General features: G+C 35.3%; 2 protein-coding genes and 1 long non-coding RNA gene across 6 annotated transcripts in view; 2 read left to right on the forward strand and 1 right to left on the reverse strand.

Moving 5' to 3' along the window:
- The window catches only part of LOC131804699 (serine--tRNA ligase, mitochondrial-like), a 30,118-nt gene extending 15,204 nt beyond the window's left edge, over positions 1-14,914 (reverse strand). For both annotated transcript variants that reach the window (XM_059127763.1, XM_059127762.1), the window contains exons 1-2: positions 14,759-14,914; positions 14,151-14,706 (exon numbers count right to left, since the gene is read on the reverse strand). In XM_059127763.1, the coding sequence (XP_058983746.1) occupies positions 14,151-14,706; positions 14,759-14,763 (561 nt within the window). In that variant the 5' untranslated portion in view covers positions 14,764-14,914. The remainder of the gene's footprint in view (positions 1-14,150; positions 14,707-14,758) is intronic.
- LOC101899627 (uncharacterized) lies at positions 306-11,277 on the forward strand. Of its 2 annotated transcripts, XR_009343229.1 has the most exons (8): positions 306-908; positions 2,307-2,796; positions 2,868-3,805; positions 3,872-3,924; positions 9,271-9,375; positions 9,447-9,593; positions 10,685-10,752; positions 10,841-10,960. XR_009343229.1 is itself a non-coding variant. In XM_059127764.1 (7 exons), exons 4-7 carry the CDS (start codon positions 9,596-9,598, stop codon positions 11,210-11,212), a joined length of 399 nt encoding a protein of 132 aa, XP_058983747.1. In that variant the 5' UTR covers positions 3,573-3,805; positions 3,872-3,924; positions 9,271-9,375; positions 9,447-9,595; the 3' UTR covers positions 11,213-11,277. The 2 variants fall into 2 exon arrangements, 1 of the variants encoding a protein (XP_058983747.1); XM_059127764.1 differs by lacking the exons at positions 306-908; positions 2,307-2,796 and adding an exon at positions 11,029-11,277 and having other exon boundaries at positions 3,573-3,805; positions 9,447-9,623; positions 10,841-10,959.
- A 6,947-nt stretch (positions 14,915-21,861) lies between the features above and the next one.
- Positions 21,862-23,388, forward strand: LOC131804682 (uncharacterized). Of its 2 annotated transcripts, none has more exons than XR_009343223.1 (3): positions 21,862-21,980; positions 22,052-23,164; positions 23,262-23,388. It is a non-coding gene; the product is annotated as an uncharacterized LOC131804682 (long non-coding RNA). The 2 variants fall into 2 exon arrangements; XR_009343222.1 differs by having other exon boundaries at positions 23,221-23,355.
- Positions 23,389-27,589: the final 4,201 nt, after the last annotated feature.

The following is a 27,589-nucleotide window of genomic DNA, read 5'->3' on the forward strand; positions in this document are numbered from 1 at the left end:
CAGGTTTAGTTCTTAAATGTTCACATTTTAGCTTTTTAAATTTTATATTTTGTTTTAAGATTTATATTTTGTTTTAAGATTTAAGCCTTTTTAGCAAAAAAAAAAAAGGTTTGGATTTTGTATTCTTTTCATTTATTTTGTTGAACACATCAAATTAATAAATGTAATTCCTTTTACTTATGGAATTTATCGCCAAAAAATGCCGGGTGTTTTACTTCGCTGGGAGCTGGGAGCCACGCATCCAATCTTCTTCGCTGATGAGATAAAAAGGAAAGAATTTCCTTACAATTTCTGCCAGGAAATTCTGGCTGCCATTTTCCTCGTTTAATTTGTCCATTTTCTTTTTAAATTATTCCCCCTTATTGACATTTAAGTCATTGGAATAAACAGCTGTTCCCTAATAATGGTTGACAACATTCTTCTTCTTCTTCTTCTGGCTATCAATTATTTTCATGGTTACCCCTTTTTAAGGCGCACACCACAAAGCCAACTATCCTGCTGATATCCTTATCGAAGGATAGGGGGAAAAAAGTGCGACATTCGATATAAAAATAAAAAAAAAATCATTGTTTATGATACGGCAATTGAAAAAAAAATCGATGTTTGGCATCCCTAACAATCGTGGTTTGGCATCCCTAACACTCATTTTCTGATTTTCCAAAATAAAATTTAATTCCGAACTGATTTATTTATTACAGTGTAAACGCTCCATTTTCGTCTATACGAACCTGGTATAAAGTTTACGTCATACGCTACGCGTTATCGTTTAGTCTGACGTAACGTAACTATCGATAGTAGTGATGTTTATGAATGAAAACAATCGGAGTACGATTGTATTGTAAATTTTTGGCGGATTAGCACGCGGACGGACGGACAATTTTGGAGCTGCAGAAATTATTAAATTTTGGGTAAGTAAAGTGAAAAAAAATTATAGTGAAATATTTAATAATTTAATAAAACAAGTGCCAGTGCCGGGTAAGTTATAATAATGTGTGCAATTAAAGTGATTTAAGTGCAAAAGAAATGAATGAAAATTATCAGTGACATACAGTGCGGGTGTATGTGATAATAGTAAATGGCAAATAGTTGCATGAAAAATTAATCCGTATAAATCTTAGAAAATAATAAAGAAAATTAAAAGAATACAAGGAAATATAATAATAAAGTGGTTTAAATGAAACAATTAAAATTAATTTCCTGAAATTAATTTAATTTCCTAGCCCAAAAAAAAAATTAATGATTTCCCTTCAATGTGTGTGTGTGTGTGAGTGTAAGTAAAAGTTGCATTTACAATGAAAAATTGCACTCATTAAGAAAAAATGTGACTTTGGCGGAAACAATAAGTTCGAAATAAATTCGAAGTGAGTGAATAGTGAATAAAAATGGAACAGATAAAGAAAATATAGAATTAAGGAATGAGTGATAAGTGCGAATGAAATTAAAATGATAATGTTGCCAAAAGAAAAGAAAATTGAAATGGTGAAAACAAAACAAAGTGCAAAAACGAATAAAGTGAAAAGTGAGGTGCAAAAGGAATAATTAATGATCATTGTCGGAAATTAATAATTACTAGTGAAAAATTAAGACAGACCTAAATTATGTGTGCAAATATTGTGTTTATTTTTTTTCTTTAAAGACAAAAAGTGCGAAAAATTGAATTGAAATGAACAAAAAAAATTAAAAAGTATTTTTTTTACTAGTTAAGAATTGTGCGAATCAATGTCTAAACAATGAATGAAAAAGAAAAGTGAATGAAAATGAAATTGAAAATAGTGTGAATTTAATGAAAATAAATTTTCTTTTAAGAATTTGGCTTAGGTAAAACTGAAGTGAAATATCCTGAATTTTGATATAAAAAATTAAATTTTAATAAAAAAAGAAAATTTTTACAGGAAAAAAAAAATAGAAAAAACTTATATATCGGACGGACGTAAAAAAAACAACTATTGTGTCTATTTTTAATAACAAAATGTGAAAAAAAAAAATTTCAGTGCAATAAAAATTTTTGCAAGATTTTAAAGAAGAGAAAAAAATTGAAGTGTCGTAAAAATGAAATAAACTATTAAGCAATGATATTAAAAAAATTATTGTGAATCAACGAATAAGTTACCGAAAATATTATATAAAATTGGGCTTCGGTGAATTTGATGTGACGAATAAAGTGAAATATTCTAAAATTTTAACGGAATTAAATTGAAAGAAATAAAAAAATTACAAAAATAAATTCTCTCTTCGTTTTAATTTAAATCATAGTCCACCGTTAGGACACAGAACTAATACTTATTTTCTTTTTCTTCTCTTTACAGATTTTTTTTGCACGAGTTTAGCCTGAAAGAAAGGTGAGTTGAGCATGGTGTCTTCTTTTTCCGTAGGGGTACCATCAACTAGGACCCCCAGCTTTGGTCAGAAAGTTGGATACGACATTACTCCAAATATACCTAGGTGTGTTTGGTTTTGTCTTCCCGATTTCAGACTCTATCTTCATAATTCGATGACTGACAGCTCTGCGACCTTGTGTACAACACTCTTCTGCCTTGTGCCATGGATGCGTATGGGTATACAAAGGAAGAGTGCACAAATGGTCAAAGACAGTCATAAATTGACTGCTCAGGAATCGTTAACATATTGTTAGAGTCCGTAAATTTGGGATGCTTCTATCGTAATCCAGCGTATTCTTTCTGACCTCTGCTGTTGGTGTCTAGGAGATTGGCCTCCTATGGAAACCAAGAAAAGTTTTCCATAATCTCACAAGACAACCCAAAAAGTTGCCCGAATTGGATATCTAATTCACAAAAGGTAAGTAGATATGGAAATGCTGAAAATTGTATAAACAAAAGATATTAATAAGTTATTTTTTATCTTTCCAGGCATTCATTACCTTTAGGTGGTGGAATTGGTCTGACCTGCAAAAACAGGAAATACAATGGATGGTAAGTTCGAGCAATCCTGTTCTACTTTTCTTCCAGCAGATGTACCATCGCCTGGACCTTCAGCTTTTGCCAGAATGTCGGATACGATGGCTTACGAATGCACTGAGGTGTATTTGTTTCTTTTTGTCTACCGGCTTCCAGACTCTAGCGTCGTAAGGCGAGTGACGGACTGATCTGCGACCTCGTGTACAACAGTTCCCTGGCCCGTGCCATAGAGCAAACGGCTACTGCGGTACCTATCGCGAAAGGGGAATTGCACTAATGGTCAAGGACAGTCACTACGTGACTGCTCCGAAAGCGCAGACATCAGCTAGAGTCGGCAAACCCGGAGTGCTTTGATTCGTACTCTGACTTCGAAATTCTGACTTCTGCTGTTAGAGTCTAGGAGATTGGACGCCTGTTCGAATGAAAAAAAACAGGGTTCCGAACTACACCATCATCCAAAATTCTAAGCGAGACCTAAGTGGGACTACGGTCGGCGCTAAGATAAACGTAAGATGTAGTTTTAATTCTCTTTCGTAGTTTTTGTAATTTTGCTCTGGAAAATGAGAAAAATTATGAGAACTCTATTTCTTATAACCATAAAATTTATAAAAAATTTCAGCCAAGCCCCTTTGTAAGTATGGCATTTCATTTTTAATTTCTTTTCTTTCTTTTGAGATGTTCATTTCATTACATTTATTTTTCCAACCATATTACCTCATGACATTTCACTAATTCCTTCTTTTTCCTTTACTTTTATGGCTAAAAATTGGAGAAATTGGGTTCAACCCTTACCCATACACTCAACTACAAATCACTTATGAAGAGAAAGCTGCCCTACAGCTTGTATCAGCTTAGGAATAATAAAGGACATTTCGTAAGTCGTAATTCAGGTTAGTCCTTTTAATATTATATCTTAAATAATACTAATGAAATTTGTTTTTTTTTTTTCAATGCAGGTATTACTTCAACTAAATTCGAACGGATTTCCCGGAACTCTTGGAAAATTCAGGTGAGTATTGGAGAAAAATGATGCAATTTTAGTTAAGCTAGATTTAGAATTCAATTTTATATACTTTTCGTGTAGACTTTGCGGATTAGTATTTCATCCTGAGATCTCCGCTTTAATTTAAAAAACTAAACTTCAATTAATTAAAAAAAAACACATGCTATCCTCATATATATATGCTTTAGACTTCGGTCGCTATATATATGCAAAAAAAAAAAAAAAAAATAACCAAAAGAAAAATTAGATTAATCAATTATTAAGCATTTATTGCTTCAAATCCTTAGCGTGAAAAACGCCGAGGGGATGCCCTTTAAGATCTTCGACTTCATAAAGGCATTTCCCAACTGGCTTAACAATGCGACACTTGAAAAATTTCTTGTCAAGTTTAGCATTATAATTATTTTTAAAAACACTTTGCCCAAAACTTCTTCGGAAAACTTCTTGCCCTGGGATGAACTTGACCTGACGACTTCTAAGATTATACGACTTCTCATGTCTCAAGTATGCCTGGTGCAGACTATTTCTTATCTTTTCTCTGATAAGATCCTGTTTTACCGAGTTTGGAATGAGTGTTGTCTCGGGGTCATTAAGAAGTTTAAGCTTCCGGGCTAGTTTGTAAAGGCTGGCATGGTTAATCATGTTAACTCCAAAGAGCGCAAAATAAGGGGTAGTTCCGATGGAACTATGTACAGAAGATCGCAGAGAACATTCTATCTCTGACAAATTTCGATCCCATTCTCGGTGATCTTCTCCCAAATACGCTCGAATTGCTGATAAAATTGATTGATTTACTCTCTCCGAGGCATTCGCTTGAGGAGAGTGAAAAGCGGTCTTTGTATGATTTATTCCAAAAAGCTTAACCATGTCTACAAATTCTTTGCTGATAAATTGTTTCCCGTTATCGGAGACAATTACTTCAGGGGTTCCAAATTTATGAAATACCTCACTGATTAAAAATTTCACTACGTTTTTGGAATTTGCTTTGGCCATGGCCTTTAATAGGACGAATTTTGAAAGGTGGTCTACCACAATAAAAATAAAACTATTTCCTGTTTTGGTTCTAGGATAAGGACCTAAGAAGTCTATAAAAATTCGTTGGAAAGGTCTTTCGGTAATTGTTTCTGCTCCCATAGGTGGCCGAAGAGTAACATTAGCTGGCTTTGTTTCTTTGCAAATTACACAATCCTGAACAAAATTCCTAACTTGCGTATTCAAGTTTGGCCAAAAAAAATACTCTTTAATCCTACGAAGTGTTTTGTAGAAACCTCCATGAGATGTTTGGGGTGGGCAGTGTGCGTTTTCTATAATTTGCTGGGTCATTTCATTGGGTACCCATAACTTCCAAGCGAAATCTTCGTTGAGGGGAATACCATCATAGAACTGAGTTCGCTTATATACAAAACCCTCAACCACTTTTAAATGAGGAAGTTGTGAAGAATTGCTTTCAATCGTATCTATCAAGGTTAAGTATTCATCTGATTTAAAAGCTGGTGAATCAAGGTCGATTAACGACTTAACGTCCAGAGAAATCTCCTCCATATCATATCTAGATAGCGTATCGGGTACTACATTTTGTGTGCCTTTACGGTGTTCTATCTCAAAAGAATATCCCTGCAAGTGCAAACTCCATCTGGCTAACCTTCCGCAAAGATCCCTATGTGACATGAGCCATTTTAGACTACTGTGGTCAGTTATTACTGTAAAGGGCATTAACTCTATATATGGCCTAAACTTTTTAATGGCCATCACCACTGCCAAACATTCCCTCTAAGTAACAGAATAATTCCTCTGAGCAGAAGTTAACTTTTGCGAGAAATACGCTATCGGATGTTCACCCTCGTCATCTCTTTGAAACAATACAGCTCCTATTCCTAAGTCTGAAGCATCGCACTGCACGTAGAATCTTTTGGTAAAGTCCGGGTGTGTAAGCACGGGACTGCTTATAAGAGCCTGCTTCAACTTATCAAATGCTACCCTGGCCTCTTCCGTGAAACTGAATCTTTTTCCTTTTTTGAGGGTCTCGAAGATGGGAGCCGCAATGGTGGCAAAGTCGGCTATAAACCTCCTATACCACCCTGCGGTACCCATAAAACTTCTCACCTGTTTTATGGTTTTCGGATATGCAAATTTTACTATAGTTTCCACCTTCGCCGGATCAGTTTTCAGTTTGCCACCGCCAACAATGTATCCCAAATATTTAAGCTCTTTGAAACAGAACTTCGACTTGGATACATTGATGGTGAGCCCTGCTTTCGCCAAACAATCGGCTACTTGCTCTAACAACCGTAGGTGGGTATCAAAGTCGGGCGAAACTACCAACAGATCATCCAGGTAGACAAAAACTCTATCACGGATTGCGCTGGGGATCACTTTGTCCATTAAACGGCATAACCTTTGGGCCGCATTACACAGACCAAAAGGCATGACCGTAAAATGATAAAGTGGTCTTCCGGGCACTGTGAATGCAGTTTTCTCTCTACTAGACGGGTCCAGGGGTATTTGCCAAAACGCATCCTTGAGGTCGACACTGGAGATAAAATATGTGTCTCCCAACCGACTGAGCAAACCCTCTATATGCGGCAATGGATAGGCATCCTTGACCGTAAGCGCATTAAGTTTACGAGCATCCAAACATAACCGATTTTTCTCACCCCTTCGGACTAACGTAACGGGGTGACTCCATGGACTTTCGCTCTCCTCAATTACCCCCAGGCCAAGCATCCTATCCAATTCCGCGTACATGAGCTTTTGCACAGCCGGGGACACCGGATAATGTCGATCCTTCACTGGAGTTGCATCGCCAGTATCGATTGAGTGGACCTCAGCATTCGTTTTTCCCAAACCATACTTGGCAAAGCATGGAAATTTATCCTTCACAATTTGCAAACGCGAACGTTGCTCATCGGACAATATATGGGTTTTCACATCACTGATCTCATCGGCTTCGTCACAGAGGCTCACCTGATGGAGGGACAACCCGTCAATCTGAGCAAAGAGGTGAAAACTACGCATAAAATCGACTCCTAGAAAAAGTTCACGACTCAGAGAAGGCACTAGATAGAAAATGATAGGTTTCTGCTGCTTATTGAAATTGACCATTGTAGCCACTTTTCCAACGATTCGATGTGGACTACCATCAGCTGTCTTTATAAAAGAATGAAAATGGATTACCTCCAATCCTGCTTTTCCTACAAAACTAAGGCAGTTCTTCCCCAAACAAGACACCGTAGCACCACTATCCAACAAACCTTCCAACTCCTGTCCGTTGATCGTAAGCTTTGTATATAGGCGAGTATCATCTCCCTCATACAATGTAGCCGATGCAATTTCTTTCCTAACTCTTTTTCTTCTCTTAAAGCGTTCTCTAGCTTTCCTCACTTTATTAGAAACCTCTCCAAAAATTCGTTCTTTAGCCTCATTATATTCCTTAATTCTAACATGGAGTGGTTTAATCTCCCTCAAATTCTTTACTGCTTCTGATTTCAATTTCTCTAAATTCATGTTCTTCAATACCACTATCTTATCACTAAGGCTATAACTATTTGATTTCTCTGGGGCTATACCGGGGTTGACCTCACCTGCCCCGTTGGAGGTGGGCCCCGATACTTGTTTCCCTGACATTTAGGACAATCTAAAACTGTTACATTCTCCTGTCCACATTTGTAGCAAAACAACTTGCGCTTCTCCCTACAATCTATCCAGCTGTGTCCCCACACTCCGCAATTCCAACACTTATATTTCGCCGGTGTACTAATCGCATCTACTTCCATCTCTTCTGGTATGACTTCTTCTTGCTGCCAATCAAGCTCATGTAGCCTCTGAGGAACGTTATATCGCTGCTGATGTTGCCTCTGGCTCCATATCAAGTTTTCTGCCCTCTTAACTTGGCGATAAAACTCCCCTAGACTTCTTATCTGGGCTGAGAAAATCATTTGGGCTAAAGATGGCTTCAAGTTACCCCGCATTATCTCTACCATGTCGTGCTCTTGATAAGGCGTTTTCTGCTGGGTCCGAAGCTTCAGCACGGAATTATAAAAATCGTCGAACGTCTCATGAGGTAGTTGCCGTCTGTTCAGAATTTTCATTTGTATTTGGAACTCATTCTCATACTGCTGGTACTGGTTCAAAAGCGCAGTCTCAAGCTCGCTCCACGAACGAAAATTGACAAATTTCCTTTGGTTCCAATACCAATCCAAGGCTGGCTTGTCTAGAAGCTGGTGGAACTTCGTCAAGAATTCGTCTTCCGGGCAATTGAAATCCCTCTTCAACTGTCCAACACGAAATATAAATTCTTGGACATTCACTGTCTTCTCGGTGCCATCGAAACGGATACCCCACTTGTCCAAATTTAGCCGTCCGCTGGATTCAGAGTAAAAACTGGCTGGAGGACGAAAACCATATGGATTGCCTCCTTCGGGCGGAAACTCCATGTTGCTAAAAAGTGGTGGTCTATATGCGGCAAATGCATGGGGTCCACACTGTGGTCCTTGTACTGGTGGTGGTACCGACAAATTAGGTTGTGGTGGTGGTTGTGTTACTTGACCAGCTGCTAAGGCACTGGGAATGGATGCTTGGCTGGGTATCTGCCCTTGGGCATAATTTGGTGCTGTATAACCTGCTGGAGGTGGCCGATATGACGGTATGGCATCAGGAACTCCCAGTAGACTCCGTACTTCCTCGCGCATTTCGCGCCGCGCTAATCCGACTGCAGTGTTAATAATTTCTAGCACTCCGGTACTGACTGCTGGCTGACCCGTAGGCACACCGGGTGCCAAAGATGGCTGTTGCAATCCAGTCAACACGCTGTAATTCGGGGAATGGACACTTCCATGTGACCAGAACGACGTGTTGAAAGAATTTGCGGCGTCTTGCAAAACCGACGGTATTGGAGGTGCTGTAGAAGAACTGGTAGGCATCGGTCCAGGCGTTGTAGTCGACACCGTATGCGTCGTTATGGGAACACTTCGAGTATAAGTGGTAACAGAAACAGTAGGAGCGGTCGTGACAACCGCACTGGCGACTACACTATTCTGACCTAAAATTGGCCTGCCAGTTGAGTCCCTATTTGTAGACCTAGTGCTGGGCATATTCCACTCTGTTGTTTCCTAACCTCTTATAAAACAAAATTCTTCCAAACTAAAAGAGAAATTAAGCTTTTGCCAAAAACTTCACTCAAATGAAAAAAAAAAAATTCAAGGTATTTCTATGGAATTCAGGCAATACCTTGAGGTTGAAAAAAAAATATATTTATAGAACTTTAAGTACCAGTTTCAAATTTAATAAACTTAATTTCCTAATCCATAAAATTTAATTCGATTTAATTTTTAACACACTCTTTCACATTCACAGGCCCTTTGAAAATTGACACGGCGTATCAACCCTTCAAGCCGAAATTGACTGAAAAAAATAAATAAATGCTAAAGATAGGTGGTGGGATAAAAGGTAAACTTAAAGGTAAGTGAAGGTCAAATATACTGTTTCTAAAGGAATACCAATTTTAAACTGTTTTAAAATATTTTCTACAGGGTTTCGGTGAGTTCTACTGGAAAAAACTGAGGAATTTAACTGGAATATGGAATAGGCGGCTTTCCCCAGACCTTCCTAAGAAATTCCATGACAATACGGCCCCTGGTCAAAAACCAAGATTGTCGCAGGACCAAAGGAAAACTCCGGTATGTCTGCGGTCCGCTACCTAATTCCGGGTACTGGAATTGTATAAAAAAGGAAATACTACTAACCTAAACCTACAAATTCGATTGAGACTAACAATTCACATTCGTGTAGCAGCGCGTCACCTGCCATTTTATAGGCTGCTTGAACGGGTCTCCACAAATGAGAACTGTTCGTCCAGACGAATTTGTTATTTGAAATTTTAACTGTAGATAAATATGAAACAAAATTAGTAATACTAGTGCGATTAGACGTAAATGCAAATTAGCACGACTAAGCCACTAGAAAGGAACAAGTTTCATATTTGTTTTTGAAAAATAAATGATGTCTTCTCGCGTCTTCGATGAAGCATCGCGCCAGGGACTCTTAATGTAACCTAAACGGGTCTCATCGAAGATATACTGAAAACACATTTATACACTATCACTAACAACTATTACAAACTAACGACATGTTTCAGGCCCCACGTTCTGGGCGCCATTTTGTAACAACCGTTTTCCGAGGATGACGAAAAATCGCAATATTTGGCTTTAAGTGGCGTTGCCGGTATGCTGGCGTTTAGCGCGGCTATGGCTCGTCGGGTGAGGGGTGGTTCTTGCCACTTGAAGACCTTTTCGGTTGAACACAAAAAAAAATATCATACCGGGCTTGCACGAATATCTAAAAGGGGAATATTATTAGAAGCCTGAAACATGCCTAAAAATACAAAAAAACTACACTTGTCTACCAAAAACTCAATCTTAAACTCACTTTAACCCACTTCTTTCCTCCGGAAACAGCTCTCTTGGCGGCTGTCCGACCAAGAGATAGCCCTCCCACCGAGAACACCTCTCGCCATGACGTCACCACTCCCTGACGTCCCAAATTTGACCCTTCACTTACCTCCGTTTAAACCATCCCTACCACCTTCTTAATGGCCTTAAGCCAACGACATCATCTTCATTTGGAAGTATACAATTTTATTACACCTATTGTACATTACATATTGATTTATACTATCAATCAATGAAAAAAAACAGGAAACGTAATTATTAACTCCATAAAAAAAAATAATTCCAACTCTAGGCTCCTTCTCTTTCTTTTTCCTTTTCAGGGTTCGATGGCGGGTATCAAGAGTTAGGACCACTGACGGCAGCTAATGGACAAGGTTCTTCCCAAAGAGTAAGTACGTAATAGTATGAAGTTTAGCTTTATAACTACATTCCCGGTTCAAGATTAAAAAAAATGATAATTTATTTTCCAATTCCAGGCCAGGACAAACAAAAGGCAGTATGTCGACACCACAAAAACAATCGACGAGAAAAAAAAGTGGATACCTAACCTCGAAATGAGCTCAATTCAACGAGGGATCCTGCACTGCAACACCAGGCGAGTAAATCTTAAATTAAACTTCTTTTGTTTACCCCTTTTTATTTAAAATTTTACTTTTCTTTTCAGGAAAACCGCGGAATCTAATTATGTCGCCTCGTCGTCCGTCTGTCTGTCCGGAGTTTATAGTGACGTCTATAGGGAAGATACCAAGTCACGCTGGTATAGCAGTGACGGAAAATCTGCGCCTCCCTCGATGGATTGGATGGGCGATGGTGTGGCTCTTTACTCCAAAAATTCTGCCAGGACTTAATTTTTAAGATTTTTCTTAATTTTCTTTGTATTTATTAAGTTTTGTTTCAAGCTTAATTCAGTTTCGTTTTGTTTTAATTTTAATTCATTTTCATTCTGTTTAAACTTAATTCAGTTTTGTTTTGTTTAAACTTTAATTCATTTTCATTTTGTTTAAAATTTTGCCAAACTTTACGATGTTTATTTAGTTTTTGTATAACTATTAAGAATACTTTCAGGTTTAGTTCTTAAATGTTCACATTTTAGCTTTTTAAATTTTATATTTTGTTTTAAGATTTATATTTTGTTTTAAGATTTAAGCCTTTTTAGCAAAAAAAAAAAAAGGTTTGGATTTTGTATTCTTTTCATTTATTTTGTTGAACACATCAAATTAATAAATGTAATTCCTTTTACTTATGGAATTTATCGCCAAAAAATGCCGGGTGTTTTACTTCGCTGGGAGCTGGGAGCCACGCATCCAATCTTCTTCGCTGATGAGATAAAAAGGAAAGAATTTCCTTACAATTTCTGCCAGGAAATTCTGGCTGCCATTTTCCTCGTTTAATTTGTCCATTTTCTTTTTAAATTATTCCCCCTTATTGACATTTAAGTCATTGGAATAAACAGCTGTTCCCTAATAATGGTTGACAACATTCTTCTTCTTCTTCTGGCTATCAATTATTTTCATGGTTACCCCTTTTTAAGGCGCACACCACAGTTACGTAAGGATCATCAACCTCTTCGTACGGTGAAGACTAATAAAGATTTTGCTTCAATAACGCAATAATCAATATCTGTTAAGATAATACGAGAAAAAATATTTATTTTCTTAACATTACAATTATAAGAAACTTTAAAATGTTTTGGGGTGTAAGATGAAAAAAGTCGACAAATAAACTAGCAATCTCTGAGTTATGATCTCATCATATTAAATGTTGGAGTTTACAGAGTAGCATATATTCCTTGCGGAAAAATACTTTAAAAAATTCAGCGCAGTACTCGACTTTTAAAACAGTAAACAGATCTATATTTTGTTTAATTGTCGGTACAGAGATAGATAATGCAAATTACGTTTCTCATAAAATGTTGAAAGACATGAGCCAATGTTGTCATTATGACGCAATATAGTGCTCGGTAAAAGAAAGTGAAGTTTGTTTTCCCAAAGTTACGCCTATCAATCCAAGCATGAGCAGAAATAAATTAAATGAAGAGTTTCTCAATCCAAGATTTATCAACAGGATGTACATAGGGACCGGATATCCAAGTTAGTTAGAATCCCTTACACAAATTAACGAAAAATAGCCTGTAAGCAATGAAGACACTTAACAAATAAATCGCACAGTTTAAAAAGATTTCAAGTTCAGAATTAGGTGAAATATATGAAGAAGTTAAAAAGATAGCGTTAACTATGACATTTCATTTTGCACAAATAGTTTTTCTCATTACGCTATCCCTTCTCTAAACATGATAATTATCAATGAATAACTCAGTGTCCAGAACATTACATTTTAGCCACGTTTCAGAAACATCACATTTAATTACGTTTCAGTGATTATTTTATATTCAGATAATTTAACTATTATTTTATTTCATTCGCCGTAGTAATCAATTTCCTTTTACTGCCTAAAAGTAATTCTAAATTTTGAATGAAAAAAAATTTTAGTTTAGGGAATTTTTTTGAAAATTATATATTATCCCAACCTCTAAACGTCATCGCATAAGAAAATCTTTTGGAGCAAGGTGAGTTTAAGGGCTACGCTCGATCTTTTTGAAATTTTTACCGCAGGTAGATATTTTTAATTTATTAAGGGAAACAATTTTTTGAGGGGGAATACTCGATTACCCGGTTATTTGACCCGAAAGTTTGGATACACCATCCGGTTTTTATCCGGTTCTACAAAATCGTTACCAACAAAATGGGTATAATTTGCACCTTTCTTCTCTGGGGTATGTCCAACACTGACTACGCGATCCTAAACTTTATTCTCTAAACTTTATAACTTTTTTAAGTAGCCGGAATTCGACTTTAAATTCAATATCAATAAATCTATATACAAAGCTATAAAGGTTAGATACTTATTAGTGGAGAAAATCGCAATTTCATGATTTGCAACACGAATATCGTCGGAACTAAAAGAGATATCATTGGTACCATTTCATCATATGGTATCATTTTAGAAAGGCCAGAGTAGACTACAATGAATGTTGCCGTTTTTAATATCCCATAATAGGTCCATATTCAAAAAGTTCCGCTACAAAAATAACAATTTTCTTGTATTACTCTAGAAATTTTCTTGTATTACTGCGACCCATCATATGACCACTTGTTAGATAGGTACAACCGGATAAAAACCTGTAAACCTGGCTGAATAAATCCGGATTAAGGAATAAATTCTAATTATGTGAGACAAATCAACACTGATATACTGATCAAGAATATTTATACTTTGTGGAGTCTAAAAGCTTTTTTCGAGGCGTTACACACGGATTGGCAAATTTAATATACACTCTATACTATGTTGGAGGGTATTAAAAGTATAAAGACATAAGCGAATGATATTCAATGAATGTTTTTAGTCTTTCTTTAAACATATGTATGTATGTATATTAATAGCAGGAACGTACCAAAAAACAGTATTCGGGCAGTGGGCCTCATTGTAAAAATAAGAATGTTCAAAAAGACGAAAATATTTCGGTATCGGAAATTGATTTTAAATATAGATGTTTTCTGTTCGGCTCCTGGAGAGATCTTTCATTGAGCGGTACTACCTTATCAACGCACATCGAACAATAATATTGACATGTACCTTTTGGAGTACCAAAGACTGACTGAACTTTCAAAGAGCTCTTGTTCTGCATCGTGGTACTTCTGACAAAGTTTTCAAAATGATCCTCTGGCGCCCTAAAGCCTGCATTTAGTCCCTTTTTCTTTAAACTTATATAAACAATGTTTTTCATACTTGCGTTCTTTCGCCATCGGTCTGCATACCACACCCTTCTATTGTGCTTTTTGGCAAAATATCTGGCACAGAAATTATATCGAAATCATTATCTTGAAGATGGCCTACAGCATACTCCTTTATGGCGTGCTCCAATTCTGCCAATTTCCCGAACAAGTAATAACTTTTGTGGCCCGTATAATTTCCCAAATGGTCCATACGAAATATGTTCATATATTTCGAAGCCTCGGAAAATTCTGTAGCTTTCTCATTATAATTGTTGGGTTCAAAAATTTCTATTTGTTTAGGTTCAGTTCCGTATTCTCGCAGTCTAGGGTGAGTTGAATTTGGTAGTTTTAAAAGTTCTGTTTTCAATGTGTCATATTCACAGACTGTTTTTAAATTGTTTACAAGTTCACGTAAAAGCTGAACATTATTATTGTGTTGCCGTAACACAACATTTTCTTCTATTTTGTCTAAGTATGATGCTGTTAACTTTTTCAGCTCTTCCGGAAGATATTTCATGTATTTGCTGGTAGAAGAAAATGATCGCACTACCATTTTTAAGCGTAAATGCCTTAAAAATTAATAAATTAATGCAAAAAAAATGGAATTACAAAACTCTTTACCTCATTGTCAGGAAACTATAAATCGATTTTTAAATAGTGTAAAAATGCGTATGATATATGATCTGCCCAAGAACCTGGAAGAATGTAATCTGGGTGTAGTTAGCAACATTGCTAACTATTGATAACTTCGGTTTTCCTAAAACTACTGGGTGATTCAGAACATTGAAATTTTATACATAATACTTTTTTTCAACGGTGCGATACCAAAAAACTGGAACCAATTTAATAACAAATTTAAATAAAATAAATAAATGTAGTTTGATATGCATATAAAGAAATTTTTGAGCGATTTGAAAATTTAGATAAGGCAACTGAGAGTTAATCGAGAAAATTGGTGTAAGTCTACATTTTTACGCTCTATAAGATCAGAGCACGGATAATGTTGAACATTTTCCATGATTCTGCTGAAAATACGACTAAAACGTTAGCTGGATCATAGCTACACCAAATGGTCCTTAGTTGAAATTATTTTAAGACTTAAGAATCGAAATCCCAGGTGTCCTCATAAAACAATTAACATTATGTGACTTGAATATTTTGAATAAATGACTGGAGTGAAATCGAAGTACGATTTTATTTAGGATTCCATATATATTAGCCACACACTAGCGTCAATGTATACACCACATTTTAAGACATAGCCCGTTTCTACCAATACAAAGACCCTAGAATCCCGGATAGAATTCAACAATCTTCAAAGACTTTCTTTGAATGTTTATGTGAATCGCACAAATCGAGTTGAGTAGTTTGCCAAAATTGTGATTGCACGAAATATGCCTTATTTGGAGGGAAACTAGCCGCAATTGGCTTTATTTTTTGTCCGGGCGGCCAGAATTTTGTCACAAAGCCGAAACCAAATTTCACAACACACATCACAACGACCGTTGATAACTGATCTGCAAGAAAGATATTAAAATAAGTTTACAATGAACTTAAGATATCCATGCACATTAGTACCTGGGGAAGTCGAAAAAGATACGCACAGCGCACAGTACAGGTAGTAGTAATCATGGTAGAAGAATATAGGTAGATGCATCAACGCTTGGGAACATTAATATGTCAAAATTTTTAAAATGTTTTATCAAAAATTAGTATATTTTTAAATGTTTTCTTATACGACGCAATTCGGTGGTTGTTATATTATGAATTTTTCAACAATTTTTACAAATTTAAATAATTTTTCATTCAACATTTTCAATTCCAAATTCGGTTTGACAGTTCATTGTCCCAGCAGCTGTGTCGATGCGACTACCTGTATTCTTCCACCATGGTAGTAATAAAATATAGGTGCGTGAAGTTCGCAACGACGCTAACTTTCGATAACAACGAGTTATCGAAATTCACAGTGTGACGCCCAATTTCTCTTTTAGTACCTTTTTTCAACGGTGTTGATGAAAAATAATAATAACAAATAAAATAATTATTTAATGAAATTATAAATCAAAAATTCAATGGGGGTAGTAAATAGTTCCATATAATAAAATTTAAGTCATTTCTCAATGGTTTCATGCGAAAGACCATTATCAAATCAATTCAAAAACAGCATAATTTTCCAGCTAGATCTTACCGGTGGTCAGGACAGAAGATCGGCTCTGGAGGCTTCGCTATACAAACCTCGTTCAAAACTAAATATTAGAATTAAAGAGGAGGTCTACACGAACATTTTCGTATCAATACTTAGTCCAAAATCAGTTTTTGGTAGAACAAAGTTAGAGATTTTCTGATTTCCAACTGGTGGTCAGGATAGAAGATCGGCTCTGGAGGCTTCCCTATACAAACCTCGTTCGAAACGAACTATTAGAATTAAAGAGGGGATCTTCACGAAATTTTTGTATCAATACTTAGTCCAAAATCAGTTTTTGGTAGAACAAAGTTGGATACTTTCTGATTTCCAACAGGTGGTCAGGACAGAGGATCGGCTCTGGAGGCCTCCCTATACAAACCTCGTCCAAAATGAACAATTATAATAAAAGTGGAGGTCATCGCGAGCGTTTTCGTATCAATACTTAGTCCAAAATCAGTTTTTAGTAGAAGAAAATTTGGAGATTTTTTGATTTCCAAGTGATAGTCAGCACAGAAGATCGGCTCTGGAGGCTTCCCAATACAAACTTCGTCCAATGCGAACTATTAGAATTAAAGAGGGGGCCTTCACGAACATTTTCGTATCAATGCTTAGTCCAAAATCAGTTTTTGGTAGAACAAAGTTGGAGATTTTCTGATTTCCAACTGGTGGTCAGGACAGAAGATCGGCTCTGGAAGCTTCCCTATACAAACCTCGTCCAAAATGAAATATTAGAATTAACGAGGAGGTCTTCACGAACATTTTCGTATCAATACTTAGTCCAAAATCAGTTTTTGGTAGGACAAAATTTTCAAACTTCTGTGATCAGAACGGAAATCTGGGTCTGGAATCCTCCATATAAAAACATCAAAAAAAACTTTTGTGATTGGAACTAAATGCAAGATTTAATTGAAAAATGTTTAGTACATTTTCTAACAAACACTTCGATTTAAGATTTAGTTGACAAAGGTCACCATGTACAGGGGTACGTTGAGTATCGGATATGCGAATTTCAACAATGGTGGACAGTGTTGTAAGACCTAGAATGCAGCGAGGCTGATCAACCATTACATTTGTAAACTGATGACAGAATTCGTAATCTAAAATATAAGAAAAATAGTAAGAAATTCAAAACTGACTAAAACATAGGTACTCAAATTTGTCTTATTTCTGAAACAAATGCCGGTGTGGATCAGGTCAATGCAAATTGTCACAATTTTTGAAAAGTATGTTCCTTATCCATTTATACCCTCCATTATAGTATGGAGGGTATATTAAGTTTGTCACTTCGAAATATACATTTTAGATTCCACAAAATATATGTATTCTTCATTGGCATAAAATTCTATGTCGATTTAGCTAACCTGTATTTTTCTACCATTGGTAAAACGTGTGTAAAAAAATACTGGTAGTCGCATCGACACATAGATAGTCGCTGCTGGGACAATAAATTGTCAAACCAATTTTATAGTTGAAAATGTTAAATTAAAAATTATTGAAAAATACATATCATAACAATCTCCGATTTGCATCGTATAAGAATACATATAAAAAATCTTCCTATTTTTGACAAAACTTTTAAAATTTTTTTCACATCTCAATGTTCCGAAGTGTTGCTTCTTCTACCATGGGTTCACCCGCCGAATCTATTAAGCCCAGTTAATCATCTATAGTCTAAACGTACCATTCATTGTACAATCGTGTGTTCTAACCATGGTAGAGAATATAGGTAGACGCGTCGACACAGCTGCTGGAACAATGAACTGTCAAACCAATTTTGGAATTGAAAATGTTGAATGAAAAATTATTTAAATTTGAAATGACGTCGTATAAGAAAACATGTAACAATCTACTTATATTTGAAAAAACATTTAAAATTGTTTGTCATATCAATGTTTCCAAGCGTTGATGCATCTACCCGTATTCTTCTACAATGATCCAAAGATAGGAGAGTGAATAGCACAATATCTTAAATATTTAACGCCGTCTTAAGAGCTGCTGTATCTGTCAACATCGAAAACAAATATAAATTATTAAGTAAATTAATCAATGATTATACATTATTAGATTTGTGTAGAATATTTAAATAAACCCGGATTCTTTAAACTGCAATATCAGTCTCATTGCAGAGTTGGCATATATTGCATTTTGTGAAAATTACCTTCCTGTCACCTTATCTAATCTAATCTCTAACTAATAATAATATAATATAATAATATACATTTATAATATACATTTATTGACTAATTTACTTAATGATTTATATTCTTCTACCATGCTTTGGAGTTAGAACACACGATATTACAATGAATGGTACGTATAGACTAAGGATGATGAACTCACTGGCATGGTAGAAGAATATAGGTAGACGCATCGACACAGCTGCTGGGCCAATGAACTGTCAAACGAATTTTGGAATTGAAAATGTTAAATGAAAAATTATTTAAATTTGTACAAATTGTTGAAAAAGGTCTTTTATAATAACCTCCGAATGACGTCGTATAAGAAAATATATAAAAATCTACTTATATTTGAAAAAAAATTAATTTTTTGACACGTCGATGCTCCCAAGCGTTGATGCATCTACCTGTATTTTTCTACCATGCTAACTGTGTTTAATAGATTCGGCGGGTTAACCCATGGTAGAAGAATACAGGTAGATGCAGCAACGCTTGGGAATATTGATATGTTAAAAAATGTAAAATGTTTTGTCAAAAATAAGTAGATTTTTATATGTATACTTATACGATGCAAATCGGAGGTTTTTATGATATGTATTTTCAACAATTTGTACAAATTTCAATAATTTCGTTGTTGCAAAATGGTCAGCCTTAATCCCTTTACTGTTGTTTTTATAAAAACAACGTTTGTTTATTAGAGAAAAACGATGGTAATGTGTACCAGGGGGTAAGAAAGGGAATACCTACGATTCGGAAAGAGCCACCAATCCTCATCAGTTGCCTTGTGTTTTGTCTGGGATATTCTCCCCAATGTTATTTTAAAAATAACTTCTATGACAAATAAACTTTTTTTACCCAAGTGACAAGTTTCTAAGCTCAATAGAAGAGGAACCAAATAATTTTTAATTTAACATTTTCAATTCCGAAATTGGTTTGACAATTCATTGTCCCAGCAGCTGTGTCGATGCGACTACCTGTATTCTTCTACACATGGTTTACCCATGGTAGAAAAATACAGGTTAGCTAAATCGACATAGAATTTTATGCCAATGAAGAATACATATATTTTGTGGAATCTAAAATGTATATTTCGAAGTGACAAACTTAATATACCCTCCATACTATAATGGAGGGTATAAATGGATAAGGAACATACTTTTCAAAAATTGTGACAATTTGCATTGACCTGATCCACACCGGCATTTGTTTCAGAAACACGACAATTTCACTGAGCTTTAGTCAGTTTTGAATTTCTTACTATTTTTCTTATATTTTAGATTACGAATTCTGTCATCAGTTTACAAATGCAATGGTTGATCAGCCTCGCTGCATTCTAGGTCTTACAACACAAAAATTTTCACATCCGATACTCAATTTACCCCCATACATGCTGACCTTTGTCAACTAAGTCTTAAATCGAAGTGTTTGTTAGAAAATGTATTAAACATTTATCAATTAAATCTTACATTTAGTTCCAATCACAATAGTTTTTTTCGATGTTTTTATATGGAGGCTTCCAGAGCCAGATTCCCGTCCTGACCACCAGTGGAATATCAGAAAATTGGAAAATTTGTTATACCAAAAACTGACTTGGAGAACATTTTATATGCCAAAATACTCGTAAGGGCTTCCACTTTCATTAGGCACTCACAGTTTTTTGTACGTTTTTATATGGAGGCTTCCAGAGCCAGATTCCCGTCCTGACCACCAGTAGAATATCAGAAAATTGGAAAATTTGTTGTACCAAAAACTGACTTGGAGAACATTTTATATGCCAAAATACTCGAACGGGCTCCCACTTTCATTTGGCATTCACAGTTTTCCGTCCTGACCACCAGTGGAATATTAGAAAATTGGAAAATTTGTTCTACCAAAAACTGACTTAGAGAACATTTTATATGCCAAAATACTCGTAAGGTCTTCCACTTTCATTTGGCATTTACAGTTTTTTAGACGTCTTTATATGGAGGCTTCCAGAGCCAGATTCCCGTCATGACCATCAGTGGAATATCAGAATTTAAAACTGTTGTTGTATCACAAACTGATTGCGATATTATATATGGAATTAATAACTGGGGTATGAGAATTCATAAACGAACAACATTTGTTTCTTTTATGGACTTTTTCATTCATAATTTTATAAATAAATTTTGTTTTCAAACCGGATCCAGGTTTTTCTCTGACGCACAGTTGAAGGAAAAGTATTAAATGTGAAATTTCGATGTTCTGAGACACCCTGTAGTTTTGGTGAAATTCGATGTTATCGATAGTTAGCAACGTTGCTAACTTCTCGCAGGTGGAATGTAATAGCATGTTTCCATTGAAAACCGAACAACGTTGTTCGCTCTCAGAATTAGGTACACGAATTAACCCGTTCATACGGCGCGATTCGTAATTCATAGTAAAATAATTCCTTTTTTCAAAATTTTGTTTGTTGATTTTAATGGGATTTTTTACTAAAATACATTAAATTCTCACTAATATGGATAGAAGAAATGATTATTTTTCTCCCAAAGATTTATTATAACATTAATTTTATAATTTTCATTCACGTCTCCAACTTTTTGTGTAAATGTTGACATTTTGAGCATATTTGTGTATTTTTCTATTTTTAAATTCTGCTGGAGAGACACTTGTCAAACATTTTTTCTGCCGATACAAACATTTTGAAAATATTGCCTGTTTTGTTTCCTGTTTTCTGTGGTCATTTTAACTCGTGGACAAAATGCGTACCTCGAATGAGAGAGAACAAAAAATTTACTTTCGTTTGAATGTACATACGCTATTCTACATTGTAGTTTTCATTCATAAATTTCAGTCTTCCCAAAATTTTTCAAAATTTCATTAAATTTTTCTATTTTCAATTTTAAATGTCATAATTAATTTTTTCGATAAATGTTCTCAATTGTTAGGGATGGGACATATATTTTTGTTGTTCTGAGAGTGATTTGATTTGAACAATGTTTAAATATGAGTGTTCGCTCAGGAAATTTTGTGTGAAGAATTAAGTAGTTTTTTCATAGTTAAGGGTCAAACAACGAATAGAGAGCGAATCAAGTGCAGTGGAAACGCCACATAAAACTTCATGGTATAATTGTTACAGGTAACAGCAATTAAGTGAGTAATTCTTTATTTTTGTCTTCTTCTTTCTATGATAAGTTTACAAAGCGAATGCTTAACATGGTATACTTAGAACTATTGTTGTCATGTTCTAACTTAACGGTGACGTATGTGATTTCGCTACATTGCGTGAATGAGAAGGCGGAATGTTTAAAATAAAAACAGATTGAAATTATGAGAGAGACTTGCTCACGGTCTCAAATGTTACGAAAAACTAAATAACAAGCAGGGATCTGTTAAATAATTTGACTAACAGAGATCATAGTATTCTATGACGATCATTTAAATAACTATTACTAAAATTTTATTTGTATAAATCGAGCGCTCAGGTACTGTTTAGAGCTTATTAATCTAACTATTAGTGAGTATTATAATTTGTAAAAAAAAATTCCAATATATACATATATATTTTTTAATTTTATATTTTTTTAGTTCAACCTCTATGGTTGCCAGGTGCTGATTTGTTGTAAAAATTAGGTAGTGTGTATTCGTTGGGGACATCCATGGCAGAAGAATACAGGTAGATGCATCAACGCTTGGGAGCATTGATATGTCAAAAAATGTTCAATGTTTTTTCAAATAAACGCAGATTTTTATATGTTTTCTTATACGAAGAGGATTTGGAGGTTATTAGTGTTTATCAACAATTTTTATTAATTTAAGTAATTTCTCATTCAACATTTTAAATTCCAAAATTGGTTTGACAGTTCATTCTCCCACCAGTTGTGTCGATGCTTCTACCTATATTCTTCTACCATGGGGACATCTGTGGCTGGTTCGTTTAATATACCAAAAAGAGGTAATATGATTCTGACCACGATATGTGCTTTTCCATTTGGTAGATTTCATTCATTAGTGAGTTTTCATGACTTTCGAGTTTTTCCACGAATTTCTTCTGTGGCTTTGGATATACCTACAAAATGGAACGACCCGGGCAGTGTTGCAGTATCTCTTTTCCTGTGAAATGTAGCTTTTGTTGATACATTTTCTTAAAATCTTGCGTTCTAGGATTTTTAACTCCTTGGCCGCTATTGGGGAAATAGAGAACCAGATCGGAAACCCGTACGGTAAGATAGATCTGATTGCAACTTTATAGAGAAGTAGTTTCGTGTTTTGTGGTAGGTATTTGCTTTTTAATAGACATGAAAACTTTACTAATATACCTTTTGTCTTTTGCATGACGGACCGTGCGTGTTCATTGAACTTCATAAAATTGGTGAAAGTAATACCCAGGTATTTGAGGGTGGTTTTGAAAGGAATCTCAACTCCTTCAAGAGATAGCTGGAGTTCTTTACTCTCTGGAATAACGTTTCTGGGGCATTTTCCTGAAGCGTTCCGGAAACATATTGCTACTGATTTCTCGGCATTGATTTTGACTCCACATTTTTGATAAAATTCATGAATGCTTTGGAGATGAGTTCTAGCGTTTTGTAAGGCGTTTTTGGACGAAATGTTGTGTGCATAAATTAAGCAGTCGTCGGCATATAAAATCGCTTGGGAGCCTTGGCTGACGTGGGGAAAGTCATACAGGAAAATGTTGAAAAGGTATGGGGCTAAAATACTTCCTTGAGGTACCCAACTTTTTACTAAGCCCGTTGCAGACGAAATGTTATTGATGTTAAATAAAAACTTTCGTGCACAGAGAAAACTTGCCATCAACTTGACCAGATATGGGTCTAGACCAATTTGGATTAACTTGTAAAGTACTCCTGCGTGACATACTGAGTCAAATGCTTTCTGGATATCTAAGGAAATTGCTACAGTTGACACTTGGTTCCTTAGGTTTGACGTTATATCACTGTGGAGCTTCAGTAGTGCATGTTGTGTGGAATGGCCCGATTTAAACCCAAATTGGTACGGTGAGATTGGACTTATTGTTAATTCGTTTTCCATTTTTTCTTTTAGGACTGCACCAAATAACTTCCCGATGTTGGACAGTAGTGATATTGGTCGAAAATTGCTCAAGGTGTTGTCATTAGTCATTTTCTTTTTTATGGGGATAATTTTCGCCAATTTCCAGAGTGATGGGAAATATCCATTGTTAATGCAGTTGTTGAATAGACATATAAGCAAATTTATAACATTATCAGAGAATTTTTTAACGAGAAAATTGGAAATTTCATCCGGGCCGCATGATTTTTTATGGTTGAGATTTGCAATTGTGATTTTTATCTTTTCAGGGTTGGTGAAGTGAAAAGAATCTGGATTGTTCAATGAGTTGAAGTTATCATCAAATGAATAGATGTGCGGTGGAGCGGCGTTGATACATGTTGTGACTCTAGAGTTAAGATCGTTTACAGGATTTGTGGGCAAATTTTCCTGAAATATTACAGAATAAAATTGTTTAAAATTATTAGCAATTTCTGAACTTTCTATAATGGTTTCATTTCCGATTTGAAGTTTTTGGCAAAATATTGATTTATTTTTGCCGGTAAATTGAGCAACTTTTTTAAATGCTGATGGTCCAGGTTTGATGGTTTTCAATTTATTACTGAACGCCTGCGCTGATTCAGTATTGATTAGATCTTGGATGATGATTTTAAGAAGTTGGATTTGCTTGGAAAGAATTGAGTATTCAGGGCTTACCCTATTGCCAGTACGGTGAAAAATCTTCTTTAGTTCCTTCTGCCATCTGTGTTTAACTTTAAGGAAATTCTGAACCCTGTCGGAGAAAGGCGGTTTATGAATATTTAATGGAATTTTTTGTGAATGGCTGTTATGAATACCAAGAACTTCGCTGTTAAAGTTTTTGATGATATTATCAATTGTCCATTTAATAGGTTCCTATTGGTTGGGTTGACATTAAATCCAGGTCTTGTCGAAAATCATTCCAATTTGTGTTTTTATATGAGGTGAAAAACTTTGGCTGTCTCAAAAATAGATGTGTGCAATGATGTGATAATACCAGTTTATTACTGCTATTCCAACAGGAGAGTTGTCATATATAAAGTTATAGCCATTAATCCACACTTTCTTGTTGTTCCGTAGATAGTATTCTTGAATAAAAACAAAAGCTATGTTCTCACGATGGAGCACCTTTTCTACTTCAAGTTGTTGTAGTGAGCGTACGTTGAGTGTAAGAAATAAAAATGTTTTATGCTCCATAAGTAGATTTTACTTTTGTGGGAAGCCTTAAGAATTCTTGCTTTGCTTCTGCATTTGACTTTTTTTGGAAAGTGTTTAAGAATATTTCAATTTCTTGTTCTAGAGAAAGTACTTTAGGTTCTAGAAATAAATTGGCAAGTTCAAGGAATTGTTGTATTAGAGGTGGCTTCTGAGAAAACTCTGATCCCTTTACAGATGTTTTAAAATTACTGGCAAACGTCTTACCCGGGGATATTATAGACATGTTTAGTGCTTCACTCACGTTATTTTGCGCGATCGATTTAGCTTCCATTGCGTTGGCGACTTTTTTCCGTCTGGCTGCGACATAGGCTTTATATGACGGACAGCCTCTCCAGTTGGCCGGGTGATTTACCGCAATTGACGCAGTAGGGTCCTGATGAATCTGTCGCAGTACGCTGGTACTCACCGGGAAGGTGTTTTTGGTCACATTTAACACATACATATGAACAGTTGCAGTTGCGGGGATGTGACCATGACCTTGACATCTGCGGCATTGAGGATCACGATCTTTTCTCTTCGGTTTTTAACATTTGATAATCTGTCTATTTATTATATATTATTATATTATTTTATGTGGGTAATCTCACTAACTTTTTTCCCTGGCATTAATGATACCAAAAAAGGCCAGTATCAATGTTTTTCTTTATAGACATAGGAGTCTTAAATTTTGAAACATTTGCCACTTTGTCAGGAACTAGACTGTCCAACTCATCTTTAATTTCCTGGAAGTCAGAAAATTCGTGGAGATCCCGGATCAGAATTGAATCTTGTTTCAGCTCTTTTGGCGTGAATGTATAGGAGTTTATTGTTTTTGCCCTCAGTATGACCATCATGGAAGCATCAACTTTTGGATCCGACAGGAATATTTTGCTCTTTGTCTTATTTATGTTTTTCATTTTTAATGAGGATTGTGGAATTGATGCTTTTAGTGACTCAATCAACGTCATCATATCATCACATTAAAGACAAAAATTGGCGGCCACCAAGATATTTTGTTTTTGTGTCTCCCATCTCTGGTTGCGCGGGTTTTTGCATTTTTATGCCTATGCCTTTTTGCAATGCCTATGTAAACGTCCGCTAGAGCACCTAAAATTCCAAATTTGTTAGGATCGTCAGGATTGTGATTCAATATTCGCTCTTTTAAGTCAGCAATATTTATGTTTACTGGTGACTGTGCATTTTCAAGACGTTGTCTTTTGCGTTCGTTTTTTTGCAGTCATTGGGTTGTTTGTTTGTTGTTGATAATGACGGAAAATAATTTGAAGTTAATGCAATAACTTCGGGTACGTCGTATTCCATATCAGGAAGGGTGTCAGGCATCTCCATTGCAATTGAATGCAAATCTGATGCAGTCAGATAAAAAATACTTTAAATACGCAACATTAACAGCTTTAATCAGCACGTCTGGTATGCTGTAGGGTTCACTAGGTTTTTTCAGGTAACAGCAAGTTCCAGCTGATTTGACTCTATAGTAATACTAGTGTCAAACGCGATATGACGCTCTGTGACTTAATTCCATTTCTTGATATGTAATAGATATACCCTTTTTTGATACAAAATTTCACTGCAGAGCAATTTGAACATATTGTTTGCCTAATAATAGCAAAAATCGCCGCTGTACTTAACAAAATGCCAAAGGCGATGGTTCGGTAACTTTTTTTGCGGTTAAGGAACAGCGACACCACGTTAGATAATATATTCGTATATTTCATGTTTCCTAAAACTGCAAAGTGTAGAATACTTTATGTATGTATGCTGTTTGGCTTCAACTTGAGAGTGATGTTGCCTTATCCGCGAATTTCTAGCGATTGCTTGAAGTGTTAAGAGATTAGGACAAACATCTAACAACTATACATTCAGGGGAATGATGTGAAAGCATTAAAATTAAATATTTTAAGAACTATTTTTCTGCAATTTCAATTTAATAATCCAAATTCCGAAAATGTACGTTTTTGAAATTAAAATAATTTATTGAAAATTAATTATTTTGTATACATTTTTGGACACATAACTCTGACACTTGTATTACTTACAAAAACAAATTTGTATGTGGTTGTTTTTACGATTGTTGTACAACAACACTTGCTGTTACCTGTATTCTTTTACTATGGCAAAGACATATAATATAATAAGATGGGACAATACATTGTCACTTTTATTCAATAGATGGCGTTGGTTGTCACGATATCGTGACATAACATTTTGTTATAACTTAACAGAGCTGACGCATTCTAAATGTTGTTGGCGATTTTTATCGATTCAAAGTACAAGGAAATGCTCTGGAATATATATTTGAGAGCATGTCTATCATACATTATTTTTTTCCGCGTATTTCCGCCATTTTTCGGCGATATCGGAATAACATATTTTTTTTGTAAATTTCCATTGCATTTCTGTTATGTGGTCTGCCATCTATTACCTGATAGAGAAAGTAAAGCCCATATGTATTTTGTCCAATCTTTATAGTTTTATGTCTTTGACCATGGTACAACTTTTTACTACGATAACCGATTTTCCCTTTCTAATGTGGCGTTTCCACTGCACTTGATTCGCTCTCTATTCGTTGTTTGACCCTTAACTATGAAAAAACTGCTTAATTCTTCACACAAAATTTCCTGAGCGAACACTTATATTTGTACGTTGTTCAAATCAAATCACTCTCAGAACAACGAAAAAATATGTCCCATCCCTAAAAAATGAGAGCATTTATCGGAAAAATAAATTATGACATTTAAAAATTAAAAATAGAAAAATTTTATGAAATTTTAAAAATTTTTGGGAAGACTGAAGTTATGAATGACAACTACAATGTTGAATGGCGAAAGTAAATTTTGTTTTCTCTCT

Source organism: Musca domestica, unplaced genomic scaffold (genome assembly GCF_030504385.1).
Source record: "Musca domestica strain aabys unplaced genomic scaffold, Musca_domestica.polishedcontigs.V.1.1 47, whole genome shotgun sequence".
Taxonomy (NCBI): Eukaryota; Metazoa; Arthropoda; class Insecta; order Diptera; family Muscidae; genus Musca; species Musca domestica.